This window comes from Mustela nivalis, assembly GCF_964662115.1.
Source record: "Mustela nivalis genome assembly, chromosome: 1".
NCBI lineage: Eukaryota > Metazoa > Chordata > Mammalia > Carnivora > Mustelidae > Mustela > Mustela nivalis.
Genome location: NC_139020.1, coordinates 158,895,371 through 158,922,265, shown reverse-complemented (window position 1 = coordinate 158,922,265; position 26,895 = coordinate 158,895,371). Strand labels below are relative to the sequence as shown.

At 50.7% G+C, this 26,895-nt stretch overlaps 1 protein-coding gene across 1 annotated transcript; it reads right to left on the bottom strand.

Annotated features, from left to right (window-relative positions):
- Positions 1-4,989: 4,989 nt before the first annotated feature.
- On the bottom strand, positions 4,990-26,882 carry MCM2 (minichromosome maintenance complex component 2). The gene is made up of 16 exons (XM_082691706.1): positions 26,774-26,882; positions 25,585-25,814; positions 22,142-22,317; positions 21,758-22,018; positions 20,769-20,988; positions 20,352-20,559; positions 18,153-18,287; positions 17,653-17,844; positions 11,319-11,412; positions 10,283-10,533; positions 10,043-10,169; positions 9,359-9,471; positions 8,220-8,468; positions 6,652-6,834; positions 6,297-6,452; positions 4,990-5,882 (listed from the first exon to the last, which is right to left on the bottom strand). Exons 1-16 carry the CDS (start codon positions 26,777-26,779, stop codon positions 5,772-5,774), a joined length of 2,712 nt encoding a protein of 903 aa, XP_082547832.1. The 5' UTR covers positions 26,780-26,882; the 3' UTR covers positions 4,990-5,771.
- Positions 26,883-26,895: the final 13 nt, after the last annotated feature.

Genomic DNA, 26,895 nt, shown 5'->3' with positions numbered 1-26,895 from the left:
ACTTGATTTTTGACAAGAGTGTCAAAGCAATTCAACGGGGAAAGCATAGTCTCCAGAAATCATGCGGGGACTTAGGGATATCCATATGTGAAAGAATGAAATTGGACCCCTACCTCACACTACATACAAAAATAAACTCCAAATGGACTAAAGGCCTAAATGTAGGAGCTAAAACTACAAAACAATTAAAAGAAAATATAGCAGGGGGCACCTGGGTGGCTCAGTCTGTTAAGCATCTGCCTTTGGCTCAGGTCCCTTGGGGTCTTGGGATCGAGCCCCAAATCAGGCTCCCTGCTCAGCAGGAAGCCTGCTTCTCCCTCTCCCACTCCCCTTGCTCATGTTCCCTCTCTTGCTGTGTCTCTCTCTGTCAAATAAATAAATAAAATCTTTTAAGAAAAATTTGGAATTCATAAATCTGGTAAGGTGCTTGTTTCTAGAACACATAACTCTTACAATTCAATAATAAAGAGACAACCCAATTAAAAATGGGCAAAAATCTGAACAGGTATTTCTCCAAAGAAGATATACCAAGGACCAATAAGCACATAAAAATATGCTAGCTTAGGAAATATGCATTAGTCTCAGGAAAATGCAAAACGGAATCACAACAAGAAAGCACTTTACTTGCACAGAGACAACAAAATCAAAAAAGACAATTTGTGTCAGGCAGGATGTGGAGAATTCAAAACCCTCATGTCCTAGATGATAATGCAAAATGGCATAGCTGTTTGGAAAACAGGCTGGTGGCTCCTCACAAGATTAAAACCTAGAGTTGCTAATGACCCAGCAATTCCAGTCCTAGGTACGATCCCAGAGAACGGAGAACATGTGTCCATACAAAAACATGTTACAGGAATATTCATGGTCGCATGACTTGTAATAGTGAAAAGGTGGAAACAACCCAAATGCTTATCAACCAATGAGCAGGTACACAAAATGTGGTGTATCCATCCAATGGGATGTTATTCAGCCATGAAAAGGAAGGAAGAGCTTATACAGACTACAGTAAGGATGGAAATTAAGAACATTATGTTCAGTGGAAATAGCCCATCACAATACCATGTGTATTGTTAAGATTCCATTTACAAGAAATGTCCAGAATAGGCATACCATAGAGACAGAAAGTGGATTAGTGTTTGATTCGGGCTGGGGAGAGAATGGGAGGGGAGTTGACTATTAGGTATTGGTTTTGGGGAGGTGATGAATATTCTAAAATTCTAGAATGTTCTAAAATTGATTATGATGACAGTTGTACAACTTGAAATATGTTAACACCATTGGATTGTACATTTTAAATCATATGGTATGTAAATTCTATCTCAATAAGCCTTTTATATAAAAAAACATAAGAACATAAGCATATGCTTCATATTATCTTTTTTTTTTTCTTTTGTGTGAGAAAGAATGTTCAGGGGAAAGTGGTAGGGCAGAAGGAGGGAATCTGAAACAGAGTCCATGCTGAGCATAGAGCCCAGTGTGGGTCTTGATCTCATGACCCTGAGATAGTGACCTGAGCCGAAATCAAGAGTCAGACACTTAACGGACAGCCACCCAGGAACTCCTGTTTTGCATTATCTTTAACACATGCACACCCATTAACAGTACATAATATCAGTATACTTTTCAATTTTACATATTTGGGATCATATCCTTTGGCATCTTGTTTTTTCACTCACAGTCATGTTTCAGACTAATCCATTAGTAAACTCTTTTATTGTGTGAATACAAACTTTGATTATCCAGTTCTAAAATACATGAACTCTTTTGACCCTATACATCTTGCCAATTGCCCATTTCCCTGCTCCCCCTTCAGAGCCAAACTTCCCAAGACTTTTCTTATTATGCAACTTCTATTGCTTTACCACTTAATCCCCCCTTATTCTATGAACAGTGCATTAAAACCGCTCAAGGTCACTGCCAGCCTCCATGTTACCATAAATACCTCATTTCCACTTAAGATGCCTATTTGAAACAATTCCCCAGCATTTCTAAGCTGGGATGTGTTATGGTTGATGGCATCTAATCATTCTAAATGTTAGCATTTTTGTCTTAGCAGCACATAAAATAATGGTGATTTTTATAATAGATGGCATCTTAGATGCAATGAAACTTGGTACGGTGGACAGGCTTGTCATTTCACCTGAACGTACAGCTATGTTGGCCCCAAGTGACCTCAACCTTCCTGAATTACTTTCTTCTGGCTTCCGTAAACACATCATTTTCCTCCCGCCTTCTGCCTACTCCTAAGTGTCCTTCACTGGTTCAGATAATGGGCCCTCAAGTCTCCTTCGGTGCTCATTTCTCATCGTGCTCTGCTGGGTGATTATACCCAGTCCCACTGTGATGGCTGTCAGATGATTATAGCTCATGCCCGAAACTCTATCAGCAGTCCAGACTCAAATCTGCCTGCAAAGTTCACAATGCTACTTGACGTCTACAAGGCATTTCTAGCCAACACACCCACAGCGAAGCTACCCACTAAACCTTAATCTGTTTATCGAGTGAGGAAACCTGGTCATCATTATCTACCGTTTCTTCTTTTCTCCCACTCCCTCTTCTTATCCATCAATAAATCTTGCTGAAATTGCAAAATCCAGCTAAACGGCATCCACCTTCTTCCACCCCCTAGTTCAGACCACTGACATTGGCAGGTGGCTCCAGAGCCTTCCGCTGACCTCTTCCTCCTTTCTCCCTGCAGTCGACAGGGCCCAGGAGGAGCCCCTGTAAAATACATGGAACCCTTTTACTCCCCGGCTTATCACCCCTCAAGGGCTGGCTCCAGCAGTCAGAGTCTCAGAGTCAAGCCCTAATTAGGCCCATGTGATACTGTCCTGTAAAGTTGTGACCATAGCTCACAGTGCTGGATGGTGGATTTAAATGTTGCTTGGAGTAAAAGAGTCCTTAAAATTCCCCATCACAGGAAAAGCATCTGTAGCTATGTGGGGTGACAGATGTTAACTAGACTCCCCGTGATCACTCTGCAGCATGTACAGAGATCCAATCACGTTGTACGTCTGAAACCAATAGAATCTTATGCATCAATTATATCTCAATGAAAAAAACAATCAGATCTCTCATCTTGGTTCCTAAAGAACAGAACAATGTATAGTATACATATTTTGTGTTCACCCCCGACTCCTGACGTCTTTATAATTTACTAAGTGATAGGAGGATAGGAGCATCTTTCGTTCTAATATCTCAGTTTTATCTTAGCTCCTAAAGCTCCAAGTAATAAAGGTGGAAAGAACGTTGTTACTTACTCCTAACAAACCCTTTCAATTACACAAGAGCTTAAAGAGGTGACTTTCGGAAAGCCCCAAGGATGCCTTGGGAACCAACCCTAGGATGGAAGGGTTGGAACCTTCATCCCCAGTCCCTGGCCTCTGGGGAGGGGAGGACTAGAGGCTGAGCTAATTACAAATGGCCAATGATTTAATCATCATGCCTAGGGAATGAAGCCTCCAGAAAAACCCCTAACTAAAGGGGTTTGAGGATCTTCTGGCTTGGCAAACAAGAACACAGCCATGTGCCAGGAGGGTGTCACCTCCCTAAACTCCACAGGGACAGAAGCTCCTGCATGCAGAACTCTTTGGGATCCCACCCCACCCCATGTCTCTCTCCCTCTGACTGATCATTTGTATCCCTCAATATGTAGTAATTACATCGGTCCTAATAAGCTAATTGCTGTCCTGGGCTCTGGGAGCTGTTAAAGCAAATTATCAAACCTGGGGGCAGGTCGTGGGAATCTGTGATTTGCAGGCAAGTTGAACCTAAGTGTGGGAAACCTGGGGCCCCACTACATGCAACCAGTGACTGAAGTGGGTGCAGTGCTACAGGACTGAGCCCTTACCCTCAGGGGTCTGCATGCTGATCCCAGATCGTGTCCGAGCTGCCTTATATCGTAGGACACCCAGGGACGCCTTGGTGGCTCAGTTGGTTCAGTGTCTGCCTTTGGCTCAGGTCATGATCTCAGGGGTCCTGGGATCCAGCCCCATGTCCGTCTGGGGCTCCCTGGTCGGTGGGGAGTTTGCCTCTCCTTCTCCCTCTGTCCCTCCCCCTCTGCTCATGCACTCTCTTTCTCTCAAATAATCTTTAAAGGAAAAAACTGTAGGACACCTAATGTCGGACTGTGAAGTGAATTGAGGTGGTATAGAGAACCCACACATCTGGTGACAGATGTGTTCTCTGCATAGAGACTCTTTTCTTTCAGGCTGTAAGCCCTCCAAGGCCCAGCTCCTGCCCCAGCCCTTCCCTGCCACCCCTCAAGCTTCAGCCACACCAACTGCTTTTTCCTGGGGACTGGCTCCTTCCCATTCTTCCTCCCAAAGATCTCACATTTACAGGGGACACTTCCTCATCCCATCCCTCCCCAATTCAGTTCCCCAATTCTTGACTGCTTCCTTTGAGATCACCCCACATCCCTCAGGGCCTTCCCCTTATCAGACTCACCAGGAGATGTGCAAGGAACGGAATAAGGAAATCAAACAAGAGGTTCATTGAATATCTGCAGGACTTTCACAGGAAGGACTCATCCTGAAAGTCTCCAGAAAGGATCATTTGAACCAGAGTGAAGCTGTAAGGAGACATTTCTGCTACACCTCAGGTAAGAAACACTAAGAATGGTAGGTGTCCACCCCTCCTGAGGGCAGCTGATCGGAGCTGGGTGTTTCCAGGTAGAGGCCAGATGGCGATGCTGTCGAGATGAACAATAGGGCTCCCTTTGGAAGCAGGGCCAGATTTCCTCCAGTCCCTTCAGGTGTACAAGTCTGTTCTCTGGTTCTTGTGGATTCACAGAGGCAGCAACTGCCAACTGAATTCCCTAGGAAAAGCAACACCATTTTGGCTTTTTGCACATCCACAAATAAGACAGCTCTTACAGCCAAATCTACCTCCAACAAACACCAAAAACAAAAAATGGGAAAGGTCTTCAAGGAGAGTGCAGGAAAGCCCGCGTGATAACACGAAGACACAATTCAGACTAACAGCCACCACTGTTTAGACTTTATTTTATTAAAAATAAAAACTACAGAAACAAAATTGAATGTACAATGAGAGAATGGGGACTAGCTAGTAAAAGAAAACCAACGAGCACAGCAATGGTGACCACCAGTCCTGGCTAGGCACAACTGGTATCAGGGACAAGCCTCATTCCTACCTCCCAACCCAAGCAATCCCTGGCCCCAGGGTGGAAGCTGGGGGCTGGGGAAGGGGCCATGTCACACGTTGTATGCTCTTCTGCCTACATTTTCTCTACTCACAGAAGCCCAGAGAAACCTGTGGGACAGAGTTCAGGAACACACTACAAATACCTTGAACTTGCTCTTTGGCCAAAGCATAGAAACATCCAGGACCAGAACTCACACCAAGAGGGCAACAAGTTCTCGGAATACCCTCATATGCTCGGTCATCTAAAATGGACTGCGGAACCCAAAATACAAGGGACTCTGGTCTAAGGGACAAAGCGGAGACCAAGCTTCCATAGGCGGTGGGCTGCCAAGAACATGACAGAGGGACACTGGAAGAGTGTGCCCACATAGGACAGCATGAAGGGCAGGGAGTGGAGCCATAGAAACAAAGGGCCTCATTCCCAGCCCTGCCTGAGCCCAGGAAGCGGTGGTGGGAGCTGAGTGGTTCAGCCGCAGGGCTCCATACACCCTCTGGGGCTCCATACACCCTCTGGGGTCCCTTAGTGGTCAGCTGTTGTATGCCTGAGAGCGGGTGAAGTCGGCCCCACCAGGATCTCAGCGAGCTGCTGTGGATGGCCCCAAGCCTCAGAACTGCTGAAGGATCACTTTCCGTTTCAGGTCATGGCTGAACCTGTTCATCCTGAAGAGTTCACTGTCATAAAAAGCAGACAGGTTGTGGATGTTGATCTGACGAGCCTAAAAAGAGAAAACATCAAGAGAGCCATGAAAATGAGCTCTAGCCGGTCCGCAGCAAAGCCTATGACGCTGGTGCATGTCTGAAGGCCATCCCTGGTGGGGGTAAACTGAGTCGGGGTCTGGTGGCAGACACGAGGCTTGAAATCTTAGCTCTGCCACTGCCTGTAAACGTGGACAAGCTCTGTCCTCAGTTGCCGTGTGTCTATCTCCTCTGTGAGACGGGATGGCAGTAACAGGGCTCACCACGGTCAGGTATAACTACACAGAACGGGGCTTGGCACATCGCGAACATTTAAGGAATCGCTCCCATCCGAGGCCTGCCTGCTTTACCATGCAGCAAGGACTTCCCACCCCCAGGGATGCCAGACAGCTAGCTCCCCAGGAAGCAGCCCTCCCTCCCAGCTGTGTCCCTACCTTGTCCACCAAGTCCTTCTCAGGCACTTCGATAGTGTCCTGCTGGGCCCCGAAGCGGTTGCGCTGGTATGTCACCTGTTCTGCCACTAACTGCTTCAGTATGAAGAGCAGCAGCTCGTTGTTATCACGCCGGAATGAAAGGTAGCGGGCAAAAGTCTGCAGAGGACAGCCGAAGTCAAGCGACGCTCTTTCTCACGAGGACCCTCCAGGCTACCAGAGGATGACCAGTCCCCACCACGGCTCACCCCGCGACTGGCCCGAGCAGCCAGGTAGGACAGCAGAGACCAGATCCAGAGCCTCAAGATGCCCACCTTGGCTGCCATGCCCCCAGTCCCTCGCCAAGGCTCCCACCCACCTTCCGCATGCTGCGCATGACGCTGAACTTCTGCGTGTCGATGAAGCTCTCCAGCATCACGCGGATGGCCATGCTGACGTCATCCTCAATCACGTAGTCCCGCAGGTGGATGCGTGCGTGGGCTTCTGCCATGCGGATCATGGACTCAATGTGCCGCACAGTGATGGGGATGCTGCCTGTGGCCTGGGGGAAGGACGGTGTCAGGGCTCCTCAGGCCGGAGACAGAGGCAAGGAAAACAGAAGTAGCGCTACCAGCGGCTCCTACATAGGCCACACGCTCGGGGCCTGGCGCCATCCCACCTGCACCTTCCCTCCCACCGCTCACTGTGTGCATCCCAGAGTCCGAGAGGCCTGTGACCAGTTGTGCTTGTTTCTTTTCTTTTCTTTTTTTTTTTTTAAATATTTTATTTATTTATTTGACAGAGAGAGATCACAAGTAGGCAGAGAGGCAGGCAGAGAGAGAGAGGAAGCAGGCTCCCTGCTGAGCAGAGAGCCCGATGTGGGACTCGATCCCAGGACCCTGAGATCATGACCTGAGCCGAAGGCAGCGGCTTAACCCACTGAGCCACCCAGGCGCCCAGTTGTGCTTGTTTCTATCTCATGTGAGTGCTGCACATACTGTGCGACGTGTGCAGAAAAAAAGCTGTTTGTAAAAAAAGTAAGCCAAATGCTCTCCAAGGACCTCATGAAGTTGAAAGGTTAAAAAAAAAAAAAATCGAACAAATGAATTAAAAAAAACAAAGAAGCTGCTCTCTTGGTTAGGTAGGTGAGACCTACCAATCCACAAGAATTCTGCAATCCAAGGGCACCTGGGTGGCTCAGTCGGGTAAGTGGCCCACTCCTGATTTCAGCTCAGGTCATGATCTCAGGGTCATGAGATCGAGCCCCATGTCAGGGAGTCTGTACAGGGATTCACTCTCTCCCTCTGCCCCTCCCCTCGCTCACCCAAGCTCTCTCTCTCTCTGAAATAAACAAATAAATCTTTAAAGAAAAAAAAAAAAGGGTTCTGCATTCCAGTGGCATGCTAGCTGCTATTATTAAATTTCACTCCACGACAAAAGAACGCATAAGCGGGGCACCTGGGTGGCTCAGTTTGTTGAGCCTCTGCCTTCAGCTCAGGTCATGATCTCAGGGTCCTGGGATCGAGCCCTACATCGGGCTCTCTGCTCAGTGAGGAGCCTGCTTCCCTGCCTCTCTGCCTACTTGTGAGCTCTGTCAAATAAATAAATAAAATCTTAAAACAAAACCAAAAAAACAACAAAAAAAGAATGCATACTTCTTCAGACCACCTGTTTAGGTGGTGAGATTCACAAAGTTAGCACAGAACCTAACCAGTGGCCAACACTCCGGAGACCTTGGCCCCATACCCAGACAGACAAATGCACGTACATCTACATTCCATCTGAAACAAAGTGGTCAAGGTATCCATGTTATCATTTTGGACAGGCATTCTAGCTCTAGTGATTCTTCGATGAATGGACCGCACAGCTAAAGAAGCTTCTGCTGAGTTCCCCCCTGTGCGCGCCCTGCCCCACTCCCCTAGGCCCGGCAGAGCCTTGGGTCCTCACCATGGACTCTTTCCTCAAGTCACTGTACATCTTGGCCACCTTGTCCTGGTCCATCTGGTTGAGCTTCGGGTGGACCCTCTCCTTGGCATAGATGATGTACTTTTTCAGGACCTCCTGTGGCAGGGGCTCCACACCGTATGTGTTGGGCATGGCGGGCTCCTGGGTGCCACTGCCACCCAGCCCCTCCTCCTTGTTGCTGGGGTGGTGTCTGACATGGCTGCCAACCACAAAGCGGGCCAGCATCTCATCCTAAGACAAGACAGATGAGGGCACGTTGCAGGGTGAGTCTTGTGACCCGGCATGGAGAAAGCCGGCTCGCTGGAAGGAGTGGAAGCTGCAGGTGCCAGAGGAGAACATTCTCGCAACAGCACCATCTGATGTCTACTACGTGCCAGGCAGCACAGGGTGCGGGGGGAGGTCACCGCTGCACATGACAAAGCTCAAGCTTGCCTCTCAGGGAGAGCAGAGGGGACAGGCGCAGTTTTCCCAATAGCCACAGAGAGGAATGTGCCCAGGAGGGAGGGCCCGAGGAGACCCCTCCAGCCGAGGCTGCCAGAGTGCCTCAGCCAGTCAGCAATCTAGGAGGAATTTCCGGGAAGAGATAAGAGTATGATGACAAGCCGAGGCCCAGCAGCTGTGGCCAGGGTGGGTGAAATGAAGGGAACAAGGAGGAGAGACAGGCCCAGGAGGCCTCTTGGGGCCCAGGGCATTCTCTGCTGGTTACAATGGAAGCTGCCAGCAAGTGGAAAAAAGGCATTAATTCACCTTCTGTGTTTCAGAAGACAGGCTGGCCTCCAACTGGAGAACTTAAACGGGCATAGGAGTGGAAGGCAACATCCCAACCGCAGTACTCTGGGTCAGAGCAAGAGAAGCCAAGGACTCAGCTGCAGCAGGGATGCAGTGAGAGGCAGGTGGGAGCCCACGGTTGGGCCAGCAGGGCCCAGTGGCAGACAGTGGGCGATGCCAGAGGGCAGCGGACACGGGCCAGTGAGGGAAAGAGAAACCAAGGCTGACTTTCGGTCAAACGCCACCATCTGAGCAGCATCCCTATCTCCGCGCCTGACACGACCCAGGCCCTCACACCTTACTTAAGGTTCCTGGAACTCACTGCATGAGGCCCAGGACATGGGGTGGTGTACCTGGACTGGGTCCACCGTGTCCCTCACCACACACAGTACGTCGAAGCGGGAAATGATAGGCTCTGTGAGGTCCACGTTTTCTGAGAAGGTAAGCGAGGGGTCATAGCGGCCTCCTGCAACACAAAGGCACCTGTCCATCAGAGTGCACGCTCCCTCGACCTGCTCTTCTTCTGAGCACAAAGTTCTCGCCAATCTCACGCTGCTTCAGCGACAGGAGAGGAAGATGACTTTGGGAAAGGAAGGCTTAGTGCCTGCTATCTGCCAGGTATTCTCGACAAGACATGGAAAACAACTTTCCTGGAGCACTGGCCTGAAACAGCCTTGAGACTAAAAGTCCAATCAACTCCCAGCAGGAAAAACCAAGAATAAGGTGGGCAAGGTACCAGTCTCTCTGTCCACACATGCTGGCTGGGATCAACAACCAACTGAGACAACGCACTGGATTTTTCTCTTGTCTTCTGAAGAAAATGTTCAAGTGGTTCTGAGAACATGGTGCAACAAAAGACCCCAAGTCTTGCTTCTGTGCGCCCCTAGCAAGAACCATGGGAGAGAGAAAGGTTTTCTGGTGTTCAGTTCCTTCCTCAGATGTCAGGACTGGCCAAGGGACACTGTGAGCTTCTATTCCCTGAGGAGAGGCCTCTCTGTGGCACACCCCTACCCCCACGGCTGTCGTGCCTGGCGTACCTATGGGGTTGGCCGCAGCGATGATGGTGCAGCGAGCCTGGAGGGAAGTGACGATGCCGGCCTTGGAAATGGAGATGCTCTGCTGCTCCATGGCCTCGTGAATGCTGGTTCTGTCCTGGTCATTCATCTACAGGAGGTTCAAATGCATGATGCTTGGCCCCAACGGCTATCCCACTATACCTGTTTCCCCTACTGAGGACTAAGCCAACACGTCCCGAATCCTATAGCCTAAGGACCCACCTTGTCGAATTCATCGATGAGACACACTCCTCTGTCAGCCAAAACCAGGGCTCCTGCCTCCAACGTCCATTCTCTGCTGACGGGGTGCCGCTGGACATACGCCGTGAGGCCCACAGCCGAAGCCCCCTGCCCAGTGGTGAAGATGGCTCGGCTAGAAACTTTCTCGATGTATTTCAGGAACTGAGACTTGGCTGTGCCGGGATCTCCACACAAGAGCACATTGATGTCACCTCGCACCTTGTGCTTACCCCCTGGAGAAGGCAAGGCCGGAAGTGGGGATGAAAGGGAGGGTGGGGTGCAAGACATAGCCGGGTTATCCCTAATTTCTCAGGCTGCTTATGCTGAGGGCAAAACATACTCTTCTAGAAAGGGATACAAGGCCCTAGGATGAGCAATCCCACTGCCGAGAACCAAACCCAGAGTGATGGGGGCACAGGGCAGCAAGCATAAAGATGCCCCTAGTAAAGACTGATCTCCAGCGAGACGAATAGCTATGTACATTGTGCTATGGGGACCTTGATACGGTTGCTTAGGAGAATGAATCTGCTCAGTACACGCCAATGCAGAAAGGACGCCCCACACAAGCTCATGGGCAGGGAGAGGTAAGCTGCGCACTTTCCACAGTCACTTAACGCAGGCACAGGAAACACTGTGCTTATAAGCAGAAACGTATGCACACCACGGAACTGTGTCATTGTGTAAGTACATGTGTAAGTCTTTGTGAATGGCCACACAAAGGTCCACGAGTGACCTGCCAGGAGGGGACTGGACTAGAAATGGTGGTCAGTGGGGACCTCCACCTTTCTGTGGCTTCTGACAATTTAAGAAGAGGGTGTAATTACCTCTGCATATTAACATATTATTTTTATAGCTAAAACAGCCCAAGGTGCCACAGCCATGGGCTACGCTCTCCCTACAACAACTGAACCACATGTGGTCTGGCCATCTGCTAACTTGTACTTTCTCCCCAGGCACCCAGTGTCCTGTCTTGTCTGATTCCTGCAAGAAGGGGAGGGTGGTGCCCAATGCCGCTCACCTGGATTTTTGGGCTCCCCTCCAAACAGAGCCAGCGCCAGGCCTCTCTTGATGTCTTCGTGCCCATAGATGGAAGGAGCAATACTGGCAAAAATCTGCAAGGGAGGAAGAGCCAGTGAGAAGAGGTGCCTCTGCTCTGAGTCTGGGCCAACCCCCCCGTCAACACACACACACATGGTATGCTCCCCCACCTGCTCCAATCTTAGCGAACAGGGATGTCTCCAGCCCCAGAGTGCACACACCACAGCTGCCAAAGTCCCACCAGGCCCCAGCACTAAACTCTGCCCTCTGACCTTGGGCCAGGCAATGAGTTGGCTCTTCCTGAGAATCACAGAACTTCACAGCCTGACAGAACCTCAGGTGGACCCCCTTTTTGGTCATACATAAGAAAGGACTACCCTAAGGTAGCAGAAAGAAGGCCCAGGCCCACGAAACAGTGCAATGGTGGCTTTGACAACACAGATGCAGCAAGACCCCTCCCCTGGGCTCTGTGACTGCCTGAGCCTCGGTCTCCTCAGATGGGAGACAGGTATCACAAGCCAATTCAGAGGACTGGGTGGGCCCCAAGTGAGAGGTTTACACAAGCACCTGGCTCATGGCTATGCTGTGGTAGCCAAACATGATAAATATAGAACATTCAGGCAATGGGCCCATTGGGAAGTCGTCATTTCAACTGGTAAGTTACGGAGACATCTACTTGTGCCTGAGAGAAAAAGACAGGGCAGGGAAGAGGAAAAAAGAGAATCTCAAAATCTGTGTGGTTTTTAAAGACAGAACCAGCGAAGACATAGAAATGTCCTGCCAGTAGGAAGCAGCTTCCATCTCCACCTGCACGCTTTTACTGTTCTCAACCTTTCTGCCACCTGCACGGAGGGGCTCCACAGAAGCACTGCGTGCACCTCCTTTCCCCCTTACAGGTCACGCCGAGGTGGCTTGTAATGCAGCAGGCCTCGGGGGAAAGGGAGCCTGGAAGCAGGAAAGTCAGTGCTGAAAATCAAGAGGGTGCCCACCCACCCCCACACTGTATTGGATCTGGTTGTCCCACCTGCCCAGCAGGCAGAGGGAAGAACTGCTTCCTCGGGGCTCCCTGGAAGCATAAAGGTAGGTGGGAGACATCCAGTCCTTAGAGCTGGAGTCAGGGCTCAGCAGTTTATCCTGCGGACAGCCACTGGGCGCTGCTACCAGGGGGGAGAGTGACCAGCAGGTCCTTCTGGAAAGAGAATCTGCCAGTACCACTGGTACTGAGCCAGGCATGCCTGCTGCTGTTACTTTATATAATAAGTCAGGGGTGGAAGTCAGTTTCCACTTGGACACTTTGGCTGGTTCTTTTCTTGGCCCTAACGTTCCCTACAAAACCTAGCCCAAGGGGAGGTAGGATTGCATTAATTGATTCCTGGAGATGGGGGCCTGATGCCCATAGAGGCTGGCCTCCCAAAACACTATTTCCCACGGAAAGAAAATTCTACTCCCCACGGGGCTATTAGGAGAAATGGCCAATCCCAGGTCTGGGGCAGGAAATGGGCAAAAAGAACCCACAGTGTCTTATATAAAACAAAGAAGAAAGTATCAGAGACCCAGGGTCACACCAATAGGTGTGATGGGCTTCACGCTTGGCAACTAGCCAGGCATCACCTGGATGGTCACCGTAACGCCAAAGCTTTGATGACATTTAAGTCTGCTCATCTGTGATGACACTCAGTGGTCACCTCAGGAGAACCATTCGTGATTTTGAAAATTGGTCAGTGAAGGGAAAGGATCAAGCACGATCCTCCTTTTACTATAGGACCTCTATCTGAGCATAGTCCAGTAGTTAATAAAGCTAAGTTTCTCTATGTAGAAGCATTTCAAAAAATAAATGAAGGAGGATTTGGAGTTAGAAGACTGTCATTTCACAAGCCCTAATAAATGTGAGTGGGTTTGGCCAAGGATCATCAGCAGCGGCTAAAATCACAAGGAAACAAGGAGATGTGAGGTGACATGTGGGAACACAGACCACTGGCCCATCTCGCCACGGAGCCCACCTAAAAAGAAATCAGCCTGGAGACTGATTAAGTGTGTGCATCACGGTGACAATTCACAGAAAAACAGGAAGCCCAGGGACATGTTCGACAAAGACCTCATCAGCACCATCCACACCGAAAATCTCAACGGGACAAACGACCTATGTTCTTCCACAAAAAGAGGAGAGGGAGAGGGGACCTGAAGACAAACTGAAGAGGCAGATCGGTTGGTCCCAATATGTGGGCCTTCCTTGGACACGGACACCAAGAGACTTTTAAAGAAAGAAAGAAGTAGGATAATCAGGGAAACGTGGCCACCAACGAAATACTTGCTACCACGGAACCGCGAACATTTTTAAAGTGTGGCTGCAGTGCTGTGGTTCGGTGCAACAGGGAGAGCCCATTAGAGATCCACAGTTGCAGGTCAGATGCCACATGGGCAACTGTCTACAGTTGTTGAGGGGACTGGGCACGAGTAGATAGGACACAGGGGTGGTCCGACTCCAGCCAAAGGTGGAGCCAGGGGTAGGACACGTGGGGTTCACTGTAACCACTCCATGCGTATGTCTGCGAGTGTCTGTAATAAAGTTTTGATGTTCAGACCAGGACTCATGCTTAGGTGGTCACAGAACTCACACACTCAAGCCCCCCCACCCCGCCGCCCCCAACACACACACATACACACACATCCTTCCTGAGCTGCAGTAACAGGGAGAGGGAGCAGAGAGTAGTCACCAGAGTGAAGTCAGACCAGACTGCCTGGGTGGAGATCCCAGTTCTGTCATCAGCAGTTATGCTACATGGCGGCTTACTTAGCTGGGCCTCAGTTTATTCATCAATAAAATGGGCACCCAAGACACCTCCATTATAGGACCGTTACCATGGTTACTACCTAGAAATTACCTACACGGTGTCAAGTAGATACTCTGGGCTCAGTATGCAGGCCTCTTCCACTGTACCCCTACCTGTGCTGGGAATGTCGGGAGAGACAAGCCACCATGGATGTCTCATTCTCCTGTATGTCTTGTGGGCGTGCAAGGGTGCCTGTCCCTGACCTCTCCTTACCCAGACCGATTCTCAAAGCTGTTCCTACAGCAGGCACCCCTGCAAGGGTGAGGTAATGTCTCTCTCCAGGACCAAGAGCAGCAGGCTCCCTTCCTGCCTGTCATGCACCAGCTGCCCAAGCTCAGCTCCCTTCCTGTAAATCACCCACTGCATCCAGACAGGCATCCTTAGAGTCTGGAGGACAAGGAGGCCACCATGCTAAAGCTCATACTGCCTGTTGCCGACCAGGTGGTTCGAGAGAGTAACAGGCGAAGGTACCCCCTAGGAAGAAGGAAAAAGTCAGGGGTTCCTGCGTGGTTCAGTCGGTTAAGCATCTGCCTTTGGCTTGTGATACCAGGGTCCTGGGATCAGGCCCCACGTCGGGCTCCCTGCTCAGTGGGGAGTCTGCTTCTCCCTCTGCCTCTGTTCCCCCACGTGCTCTCTCCATCTCAAATAAACAAAATCTTTAAAAAAAAAAAAGGTAAACTCAAGCCCAGACCTACCAAGAAATGACACACCTGCCATGAAGTATTCCACTTAACCCCCATAATGATCCGGGTTCCCCCACATCAAAAAGGAGGAAATAAACCAAGGCTTTTGTCACTCTGTCTGTTCCTAAATGAGAGAGGCAGGACATGACCCCATATTCCTCTGAATCTGGAGCCCATGCTCTTTAATTCTCAGCACGCACTGCCTTATCCCCCAGCTCAGAATAGCCTGCCACAAAGGGAGGCCAGGTTCCCACCTGCATAGCCACTGGGACCAGACAATGCACAGGAAATGTCTACTGTGCCCCAAAGTTATTTTTAATCCTCCTATAGTCCTTAAAGTTTTTAACATCCACTGTCCTGGCCGGCACGCCCATCCAGTGTTTGTACCAGTAGTTTAGACTTTGTACTGACGTGCAATAACTAGCCGCTTAGCGCAGCATTCGTGCACATATGTCCATGTAACCCTTGTGACAGCTCTACCCAGGGGTACCGCCTACCCTCAGCTCATCCGGAGAGTACCTACACCTCACCTGATCAAACTGAGGATCAAGCCAAAAGCTAAACCCAAGGAGTCTGGCTCCAGACTGATTATCCTTTAAAATCTAAGTGCTAGGCAGGGAGGGCACTTACCCCTTTATGATTTCTACCTGTCAGTGGCCAGGGCCCACAAAAACCAAATGGACAGGAAGGCAAGCTGAGTTCATCAGGCTGCAGAGGAGGGAGCAGGGGGTGGCGAGGACAGATGGCAGGGAGCATGTTCTATCGGCAAGGGCAGCTGCCCTCAGCTCTCCCATCAGTCATCACTAGACAGAAACAAAGACCTAGCAATGGCAGATGCTTGGATGGTCACAAACCAGGGCTTCCAGATTTTTTTGTGGCATCTCGATGCCTAGAGGACGATAATTACTTCAAAAATAAAAGCAAACCAAAAGAAAAGGAAACACAGAACCACCCACCAACCCATCAGCAAGCCGTAGATGGCCCACAGGCCACCAAATTGCAAACCTGTGGCTTAAATAGTTCAAATGAGCCCCCTCGTGACAACACTCTCCTCCTCTCAGTTTGTCCCCAAAACTACCGAGTATGGTTCCTGTCTTTGTCCAAGTTCTTAGTGAAAATACCCACCCTGAGAGTGGTCTAAAGGGGTCAGGACAGATCAACCCTCCCTGGTATCACACAGCCTTCCTTCCTTGATGAGGCTTAGAAAAGTGTCCCACAGAGATCTCATCCTCTCTAGAAGGATCCCCTCTAGATCCTTCTAAAGGATTTATTTTATTTATTTGACAGAGAGTGAGAGATCACAAGTAGGCAGAGAGGCAGAGAGAGAAAGAGGGAGAAGCAGGCTCCCTGCTGAGCAGAAAGCCCAGTGCAGGGCTTGATCCCAGGACCCAGAGATCATGACCTGAGCCAAAGGCAGACGATTAACCCACTGAGCCACCCAGGTGCCCCAGGATCTCTGTTTAGAAGTCACCATCTCCAACCCTGATGGGATCATGGTATAAGTGTCCAAGTGTAACTGAACTTGGAACAGTCACTACCATGACACCGGGACATGCCTGCCTGGCACAGTCAGCTTCATGGACAAGGAGGCAGACAAAATAGCAGCTATCAGAAGTGTGGCAGAGCCTTCTATGTTAGGGCCGCTGGGGGCAGTTCTGAAGTCCGGGGCCCAAGGCACACATAGGGCCTGCCCTGTCCAAAGCCTTAAGTCAAGCACACCCCACCTCCCACACTCTATCTGCCACCGTTCCTGTCTCCTCAACAGAGTGGGAGAGCAGTGGCTGAGAACTGAAGCAGAGGTAAAGAGAGCACTAGCAGAATGTTCTAGAAACACACTGCTCCTTTAGCAGCTCTGGCGCACGTGCACACAACTGACACACATCAGGTCATAGGCAGCGAGGCCCGGATCACCAGCCCTGGAGAAACTGGCTCAAATACCGGTGAGGGGTCCAAAATCATGTGCATTGTGTTAGTACTAATTTTCCTCTGGGAAGAACAGGAAGCAAACAATCACGGGCTGTGGCTGTCTTCCCATGTTACTGATCCCATGAAAAGACTTTACTATTGGGGATCCTAATTCACTATAAGCCCCAGGAAGGGAAGGACTGTGTCTGACTTCCACCACGATGCTAGAACACCCTATGAGGTATTCAAGGACTGAGTACGCTGGCACAATGAAGTTCTTGTCATCCCAAGGCTGGGGAAGCCCCTAGTTCTCCTGCTGAAACCCCAAATCTCAGTGGCCCAGGTGGAGGTGACAAAGGTGAGTGCACCAGATGTGGCCCCTCCCTCAAGGGAATGATCATCAAGTCAGACAGAGCCCCTGCCGAGTCACCTGAACTGAGGCTCTGGCTCTTTAATCCCTAGCTCTCCAACCTTTGGCAAAAACATCTACTATTACAAAAACCCAAAAGCCTAAAACCCCCTTGGGGTAGAGTTCCTCCTGGAGAAACCAGTGTCGGTAGGAGTCTGACACCAAGGGACACGCTCACGAGACGAATTATTCCTAATGCTCTGTCCGTTTCAGCTCTGAGCCTGGGCTCGACCCAACCCACTCATCACAGCCCCACTCATCACAGCCCCACTCATCACAGCCCCATCCCATTGAGGGGTCGGGAACGAATCCAGCACTCCAGCTCCTCCCCCAAAGCACAGGCACCCCCTGGTCAAGGCACGGTTACCGAGCTGATGCCAGGAAGGGAAAGAATGGACAGAGCCCAGATCCTAGGACCCAGGAATCAGCACCATGTTCTGGGGCCTCCTCTGGGAGCATGACAACCCTGCCCGGACTTCCACCTGCCTTCTCCCCGATCTGCTGGTCCTTGGAGAGGCTAGTGATCATCTTCACGTCTTCATCTGTCAGTTCCCCCACGGCGACCTTGTTGTCCTTCTTGGCTACATGGTTGGCCAAGATGACAGTGGCAAAGACGGGGAAGCCATTGGCCGTGTTGAGGGAGCCATCGTAGTTATTGTGGTAGATGCCAGTCAGCTCCTGAGAGAGGGAGACAACCCAGAGGGCCAGTCCAGGGTTAGGCTCAGGGGCAAGGTCCTCTTCCCCGCTACCACCATCATCTGATTTCTCAACTCCTTCCTGCCAGACGAGATGAGTAACCCAGACCAAAGCAAAACTACTCCTCCCTACATTCCGACCCAAGAGGCAAGGCTCTTCTCCTCCCAGTGACCGAAGAACTGAACTCAGCCTACTCCTCCCGCGGCCAGCAACCCTTTCTGCACCACAGATGCTCATGCTGATGTCCTAAGCAACTCGTCTCCCTCCAGGCCTGCTCCTGGGCCACTTACTATCTCATCTCCTGGCTTGCAGCTGTCCACCAGATCGGCAAGGAGGATGGCATCCTTGGAACGAGGCAGCCGGCCGGCCGCCACTTTGCCAGGACTCTCCTGAATTCGGATGCGCTGGTAGTTCTGATAGATGGTCTGCGTGGGACAAACAGAAGGTCACAGGAACCTGTCTCTGTATGGTTGACTTTGCACTCTTCTAAGCCCGGATTTGCTACGTCACCTGACCCTGGTCATGGCCCCATGAGTAAGGACAACGGACAGAATTCCGATCTCCATCAATGAACCAGAAAACGGAGAGCTGAAGCCAGCAGAGGATGAGACTGCTGTGACTGACACATGGACAGTCCCCATTCTCGCCTCTACCATTGTGGGTGCATCCTTACTGCTAGACAGTCACGCACCTGCTTGTAGCCGAGCGCTAGTGCATATGGATGCCAAAGCCACACTGCCTGAGTTCAAACCCTAGCTCCGTGGCTTCAGCTGTGTGATGCTGGGGAAGCGATGTCCCCACTCTATATCTTCTTTGCAGAATGAGAATGCTAACGCTCTAAGAGCAATCTCACAGTGAAGATTAAATCACGTCATACAGAGAAGCCTGGGGGGCTTAGTTAAGCATCTGCCTTTGGTTCAGGCCACGATCTTAGGGTCCTGGGCGTGAGCCCCACATGGGGCTCCATGCGTGGCAGACAGTTTGCACCCCCGACCTCCACTCATGCATGCTTTCTCTCAAGTAAATAAAATCTTAAAAAAAAAAAAAAAAAAAAAAAAAAAAAGTCATGCCATACATCAAAAGCACTCAAATCAATGCCCAACAAGACAGTGAGCTCCACCAAGTGTGGCCTCTGTGGCCAAACATTACATGGCAATGTCGTGCCGTGCAATTTAATTAATGTCCCTTATTTTATTTATAGTCTAGAGAAGAGACCACATAATGCAGCAGTTAAAAGCAGATGCTCTGGATCCAAATGCCAGAGCTCTAATCTTTTGGGCCTCTTTCTAGCTGGTTGACTTCAGGGTCAATAATGCCACTTGCCTCAAAAGGTATGAGGAAAACTGAACTATACATCACCCACCCACTAGGGGCCTTGCAAGTACTCCAGAAACTTGAGCTGTAGGTATTCCTCATGTAGAAGCAGAGCCTGAAACCCTGCTCCTGTGTCAGAGCTTTCTCAAGGAGCTTCCAGGGCAAGTGGATTCTTGAGGATGCGCAAAGCAGGCAGGGGAAGACTCTGGGCAAGGAGTCGGCTCATCCTCCTCAGGGCAAGGTGCACCTGAGCTTTTGAGCAGGTCTGTTTTCGGCTGTGGGCTGCCACAAGCAGGAATTCTCAGGAGCTTTCTGGTAAGAAGGTCCCAGCTAGGGCACTTTTCAGAAGTGCAGAGTGCTGGGAGCGTGGCAGCCAGCATTCACGGCCGCAAGGCAATAAAGGGGTCTGGGCAACCCCCAACCCCCCGCAGGTACTGCGATGACCCCAACTCTACAGAAGAAATCATTTAAACACAAAGGCAAATGGCCCAGCAGCTTTAAGCAGGGCCTCCTGAATCCAGTGCAGCAATGTCTTAGCTATGACCTAGAGCCCCCCACTGAGAGGCAGGTACCAGAAATGCCAAGGGAAAGCCCCATGGGAGTGAGGGATGGGAAAGCAGGTGCCTTACTAAGGATCTAGCTGAATGAGAAGTGAGCCCAGTTTTGCCAGAGCTTCCCTGCCTTTTTTTTTTTTTTTTAATAAAAACCATTAACTTCGACATTTTAAGCAAAATGGCCTCGTTTTAAAATATTGGCTCGTGGGGCACCTGAGTGGCTCAGTGGCTTAAGCCTCTGCCTTCAGCTTAGGTATGATCTCAGGGTCCTGGAATTGAGCCCCACATCAGGCTCTCTGCTCAACAGGGAGCCTGCTTCCCTCCAACCCCACCTCCTCTCTGCCTACTTGTGGTTCCTCTCTCTCTGTCAAACAAGTAAAATGTTAAAACAAAACAAAACAAAAAAACAAATTAAAAAAAAATATTGGCCCGAATTCTTGAAAAACAGCCCATAGGCCAAACTAAGCAGGCTGGCCAGGGAGCTCTGGTTCACCTGAGGGTGTGGCCAGCACAGAAGCCCACCTTGTTTCCCCTGGCTGCTGAGCTCATGCACCTGCCTTAGCCACGGGGCGGGACCAGGGTAGACAGGAAGGGCAGCCACTGGCGGGCGCGGCCTCTTACCTCCTCCATGTTGACTTCGAAAGGTCCGGCTGATTGGCACTCAGGGCAGGAGCCCGGCTTCACCTCCTGGTTCTGGGACTGACAGAAGGGCCCTAGCACGAAGTTACACTTGTTGCAGTTGTACTTGACCATGCTGAGCTGGGGCAGGACGCCCGTGCAGCTGGTCACCACACCACTGGTGCGGATCAGTTGGTTCAGGTGCAGTTGCCTGTGGAGACAGGAGGGCCCTTCAGAGGACTGGAGGCCAAAGCCTGACCTGTGGCCTCCAGAGATCAGCGTCTGATGTGAGATGGGTCCAGGAAAACTTGGGAGACCACCAGATCCACAGCACCACAGCTGGTCCAAGCCAGAGGGCCCGGTGGTGAGTGGGGGCTCCTTGGCCCCGGGGCCTCAGCTCCTGCCCAGCCCCCGGCTCACCTCAACGAGCGCAGTTCCTCTACTAGAGGCAGGTGGGAGATGCGCACGTGGATGTGGCTGGCGATACGGTCGTACTTTGGGTACATGGCCAGCACGACTTCCAGTGCAGCCTCGTCAAAGATCTGCAGCAGCTCTGCAGGCGCCTCTGGCAGGAAGTACGCCAGGACATGCTCCCGGGCCGCCAGGTCCTCGTAGTTCACCACCAGGCTCTCGCGGTTCTCTGCAGGAGGGAAGAGAGACTGAGCACAGAGCTTGGCAGGGGACATGGCAGGTGACATCCCTCTCCCTGTGCAACGAGGCAGGCCTACCTGCCCCCTCCAATCCTTGACCTGGAGCTGAAAGCCCCAGCCCCAACTTTGAAGCCTGCCCTGCTTTAGCTGTGTGGCTCTGGCAGTAAGTGACACATCCTATGCCTCAACTTCCCAATCTGTAAAATGCAACACCGCACAATGTAGGAAGTCACACTACGTGAAACGATACATGCGGGGTGCCTCTCACAGAAGGGCCGCAAACTCAAAATGCCTAAAAGAGCCGAGGAGGAAACCCATGAATAAACCACATCAGATACGAGACAAAAAGGAGCGACATGGACAATAGCAGAAAGATTCACAAGCCTCTTTTTAAATGTAATTCCTGTCCCACAGAAATGTGCTATTTTCTACCTGAAGTAGTAATCCAGACTTTGACATTAAACCTGCCACATTTTAAGTATGTCAAACAATGCTTCTGTGGTCCGGATGTCGTTCCTGGATAGCACCGTCCCTAGCACAGACATGCAGTGCTTTTTGTGTTTTGCCCGAGGACGGACATCTCGGGCTGCAGGTGCCACTTCCTGTCCAGCCATGGGCAAGGGGCCCAGTATTCCCTGCACTTCACATCTCGAGTCAACGTGCAGTTGAAGGCCCAAGGGAATGACCCCACCCCAGGGAAGAATCGGCAAGGTGGACGGCAGCGAGTGGAGAGGCAGCGGGGACACACAGGAGCTGCACCTTTACACATGTCGCTGATGCGCTCCTTGAAGACGTTGTGGCCATGGCCATCCACATGGGTGCGTAGGAAGTTCTTAAAGCGGTGGTGGATCTCCAGGCGTGGGCCTGCCATGCTCACCCACTCACGCACAGAGTGGCCTTTGAGGTCCTCCAGGTTCTCTATGCTCTCGATCATGTCTTCATCCTCCTCGCCATCCTCTGTGGCCCTCTCTACATGGCGTCGTTTCCGGGAGGGGCGCTCCTCATCCTCCTCATCGCTGTCTGGGGGCCAAACGGATACCCTCCAGTGAAATTTTCCCACCACCTTCCATCTGCCTTCCCCAGAACTCCCTTTCCAGGGCCCCAAGGCTCTGGAAGCTTGGAGGTACAGACATTGGAGCCTACCATACAGAAGCCCGCGGCGCATGCGGCCCAGGCCCCGGCCGGCCTCTCGGTCACGCTGCCGCATGGCCCGCTCTGCCGCCTCCCTCTGACTGGCTGTCAGCTCCTCCACATCCTCGTCGTCCAGGGCCAGGCCCTCAGCCTCGTAGACATCCAGTTCCGGGATGGCGCGATAGTCCCTGAGGGAGCCCCCAAACAGACCGTTAGTATAAAAAACAAAACAAAAGCCGCCCCAGGAACTGGGCCTGCTCCAGAAGACTCGGGAACCCCAGCCTGCCCAGGCCATAAGAGTCTCCAAGCTAGAAATACAAAAGGCTCCAAAAGGATCTCCAACAGAGACAAAGTGTGCTCTGTGCATACAATGTAGTATCACTCAGTCTTCAAAAGGAAGAAAGTCTGACTGTGGGCGAATCTTGAGGACAATGGATTCAGTGAACTAAGCCACACAAAGGACAAACACTGCAAGATTCAGCTTGGGGACATAAGAAAGTGCTGGAGATGGTTTCACAACAAGAGTGAACTCAACGCCCTCAAACTGGACACGTGAAGATGGTTAAGATGGTAAATTCTGTGTTATGTGTGTTTACCACCATAAAAACGGGAAGAGGGACCTCCAGACAGCTTTGAGCATCCAGTCAGAAATAGGAATTTGAGGAACCACAAAACCTTCAGGCAGAAAGGCCCTTCAGACAGCTGACCCCAACTTCCCAACAAATTCTCCCTGTACCACCCACCCTCAAGACAATGCTGCCTCAAACCCCTTGAAGTACTGGGAAGGTTTTCTATTAACATCAGCCAAACCAGCCTCTCAGAAACGCCCGGCCACTCAATTAACCCTCTCAGCTACTCCAACACCTCTCCAAGGCCTCGTGGCCTCGTTTTCCACGATGTCCCTGGGCAGGTATGTGAAGGGGAATGCTGTCTGGACAAAGAACCCACTGAGAGCAAGGACAACTCTGGGAAGGAGACATCATTACTCTATCTGAAAGATGAGGAAAAATGAGGATGATAGGGCTTTTGCCAAGAGCCACTCAGCAGAGCTCGGTGTCAAAATGTGGTCCAACCACAACCTGCAGGCTCGTTCCCTAATACCACACTACCTCCCCAAGATGATCCTCTGGAATTCTCCAATTTTTCAGGGTAAATGGTGACTGGGGGGACAGGCTATTTTTTTTTTTAAATAAATTCAGAATAAGTAATTCCATATTGTTGATGCCAGAAACAGATCCTACAGGAGCCAGGTAAATGTGTGGGCTGACCCATTTCTGAATTCTTAAATGCTCTCAGTTAAAAGGTATCTGCCTGACTCTTTAAGAAAATTTTGAGTCACATGAGATGTCCTCCATCCCCAGTGAAATTCTAATCAGTCCATAAAAAAATTAATAAATGGGGCACCTGGGTGGCTCAGTTGGTTAAGTGTCTGCCTTCGGCTTGGGTCATGATCCCAGGGTTCTGGGATCGAGCCCTCCATCGGGTTCCCTGTTCCGCGGAAAGCCTGCTTCTCCCTGTCCCAATCCCCCTGCTTGTGTTCCCTCTTTTGCTGTGTCAAATAAATAAAATCTTAAAAAAAATTAATAAATTAGGTTTTATCAAAATTTAAAAAAACTTCTGTGCCTCAAAAGACACCATTAAAAAAAAAAGTGAAAAGAAAATATTTGCAAATCATGTATCTGGTAAAGGAACTGTACCCAGAATAAAATTTTAAAACCTCTTACAACTCGATAATAATAAAAAAAAAAAATCAAGCAATCCAATCATAAAATGGCCGAAAGATCTTAACAGACAGTTCTCCAAAGATACACAAATGGCCAATAAACACATAAAAAGATGTTCCACGTCATTTACCACCAGGGAAATGGAAACCAAAACCCCCATGAGACATCACATCACACCTACTAGGATAGCTATCACCAAAACCCAAAAAATAACAGGTGTCAGCAAGAACTGGAGGAATTTGCAGCCTCATACACCACTTGTGGGAACATAAAATGGTGGCTCTCTTTCAGAAAACAGTCTAGGAGTTCCTCAGAATGTGAACTACAGAGTTAAAATACGAGCCAATGATCTCATCCCTAGAGTATGCTGAAGAGAATTAAAAACGTATGTTCGTCTAACACTTTGGAGCTGATTTGTCCAAAGGCTCCCGATTCCTTCCAGAGTGTGGGGTATATGGCACATCCACAATCACCTGGGTGATGATATTTAATGCAAAGACCCGAAAGGCCCAAGGAGCCCTTGCAAGTCTCTCCAGTGGCTCACAGAGATCACCATCGCTTCACAACCACCAACCCGCCTTGGACCGTGGGAAAGCCTGTACGGTATTCTCCTACACCCCACGTTTGGAACCCCAGAGTCAGAGTCAAAGAAGGCCCCAAAAGAGTGTCTTCATAAGGCTGTGGGGATTCAAACAATTCTACCAGTAGTATATCTACCAAATCCTGGTTGTAAATATGGGGCAGAGCAGCAGAACTCTAACCTTGCTCCCTTGCATAGCCTACTCCATGACCTTACCACCAAGTCTCAAAACCTTTAATACGTGTTTGTATTTTATTTATTTATTTATTTGTTTGTTTGTTTTTTAAAAAGATTTTATGTATTTATTTGACAGACAGGGATCACAAGTAGGCAGAGAGGCAGGCTGAAAGAGAGAGAGAAAGAAGCAGGCTCCCTGCCGAGCAGAGAGCCCAATGTGGGACTCGATCCCAGGACCCTGGGATCATGACCTGAGCCAAAGGCAGCGGCTTAACCCACTGAGCCACCCAGGCACCCCTGTATTTTTTTTTAAAGATTTTATTTATTTATTTGACAGGACAGAGAGACCACAAGTAGTGAGAGAGGCAGGCAGAGAGAGGGGAGGAAGCAGGCTCCCCACTTAGCAGAGAGCCCTATGCGGGGTTCAATCCCAGGACCCTGGGATCATGTCCTGAGCCGAAGGCAAAGGCTTTAACCCACTGAGCCACCCAGGCGCCCCTAAGTGTTTGTATTTTTATTAATAAGTGTGAAACAATCTAACCCAGGGCCTGGTACAGATTAGGCATAATAAATGTTTGCTGAAATGCACTGAAATCTTGATTCACCAGCCTCCACCCCCAACATTGCTTTTAAGTTGCAACTGCACAGTAACACTCAGCTGCTTGCTTCCTGTTCTTCCAAGTCAATCTCAGCATCCCTGATGTGGTCCACCACAGGAGAGACTCCTTGCGTCCCCTGAGGGGTACATCTTACAGAGCCAAGGTTTACCCAGGACTATGTATTATACTGCAAGTTACTCAGGCCTATGTTATGGTTCCTTGGACCTGTTTGCCTCCCCCTAGGTCCTGCATCAAGGTGCACTCATAGGCAAGGATACGGATTCCTCTGCCTCCCCAGTACCCAAAGCAAGGTCACTGGACACACCATGGGTGCTCAGCAAAACTATCTGAATGCTCGGCCTTGCATGCAAATACCTCTCCATGCCATCTCCGATAAGCTCCTCTCCATCTTCTTCCTCTTCATCCAGGGGTCCCTCTGTACCTAGAAGTCCCTCAGACTCATCCTCAAAGGGGGGAAGATCACGGCCAGGGCTGGAGGTCAGGGCATCTGTGCGACGGGAACTTCGCCCGGGACTAGAGGTGAGAGGATCACTTCGAAGCCGCTGGGCTGGGCTGGAGGCCACCGTGAAGGACTCTGATGATTCCTGCAGGAGAGGACCGAGAAGGTGAGGGCTGACTTAACATCCTTTAAGGCAGCCCTCTCCACCTGTGACTCTGTCCCCTGACACTCCAAAGCCCTCCAGCCTCAGGACTTTGCATCTCAGGTTCCCTCTGCCTGGAACCCCCTCCTGTAAGCTCTCTGAGCCAATGGCTTCTCGACATACAGGAACCAGCTCAAGTATCACTTACTCAAAAACTCCAGGCACTGACATTTCCCAGTGTTTTCTCCATGACAAGTCACTAAGAATACCTTATTTATCTGTGTACCTATCCCTCTACTCCTCCAGCCTTTCTCTCCTGTAAGCATGCCTTCCCACCCACAATATGCAAGCCACTGCAAAAGGAGACAAAACACGACAGTGACCAAAGCACAAGAAATCTGGAATGTACAGGCTGGTGGAGGGGAAAAACAATAAATAAAACAAAGGGACAAAAAACCACTACAATAATACGTGGCCGAAGATGCGGGGCCTTATCCATCTTGTATTAAACCCAGCGCCAAACACAGGGAGGGAGCCCCACAAACATTTGCGGAGTGAGTAAATGATAGTAGCCAAGTCGGCCACTGAGCGCGGGTTACGGAATTCGGGGCTCCCAGCTTGGAGGGCAGGGAAGAGGAGGCATTCCCCGAATCCCCCGGGATTCGAGCGGTTTGGGGGTCCGCAAGGGAGCAGTATGGGAGAGAAATCCGCTTCAAACCAGAGCCCAGGGACCCAACCCCATCTGGAGGTCCGATCCGGACCGGGCGGAGTAGGGTGAGGGCCTGAGGACTAGAAGCGCGCAGCCCCTGGCCCCGGGTCCCGGCGCGCGCCCGGCCCGCCCACGCCCCCGGCTCCCGCGGACATGCCGACTCGCCAGGACCAGCCGCCGGCCCCCACCCCCGCCTGCGCCTCAGTCCCGCACCGCAGGCCCGCAGCCCGCCGGGGAAACCCCGCGCGCTCACCGCCATCGCAGCAGTACCACGCTCCCCGCCGGCACTCCAGCAACAACCAGTTTTCGCGCGAAAACCGGCTCACGTGACCCTCCGGAGCCCGGGAGGCGACTCAGGAAACACTGCGTCATGAC

Coding starts and splice junctions, on each gene's coding strand:
- MCM2 (XM_082691706.1), bottom strand. Junction 20,560..20,768: donor GAGGAACTGCGCTCGTTGAG/GTGAGCCGGGGG, acceptor CTGTCTCCACAG/GCAACTGCACCTGAACCAAC. Junction 17,845..18,152: donor GCAAGCCAGGAGATGAGATA/GTAAGTGGCCCA, acceptor TCCCTCTCTCAG/GAGCTGACTGGCATCTACCA.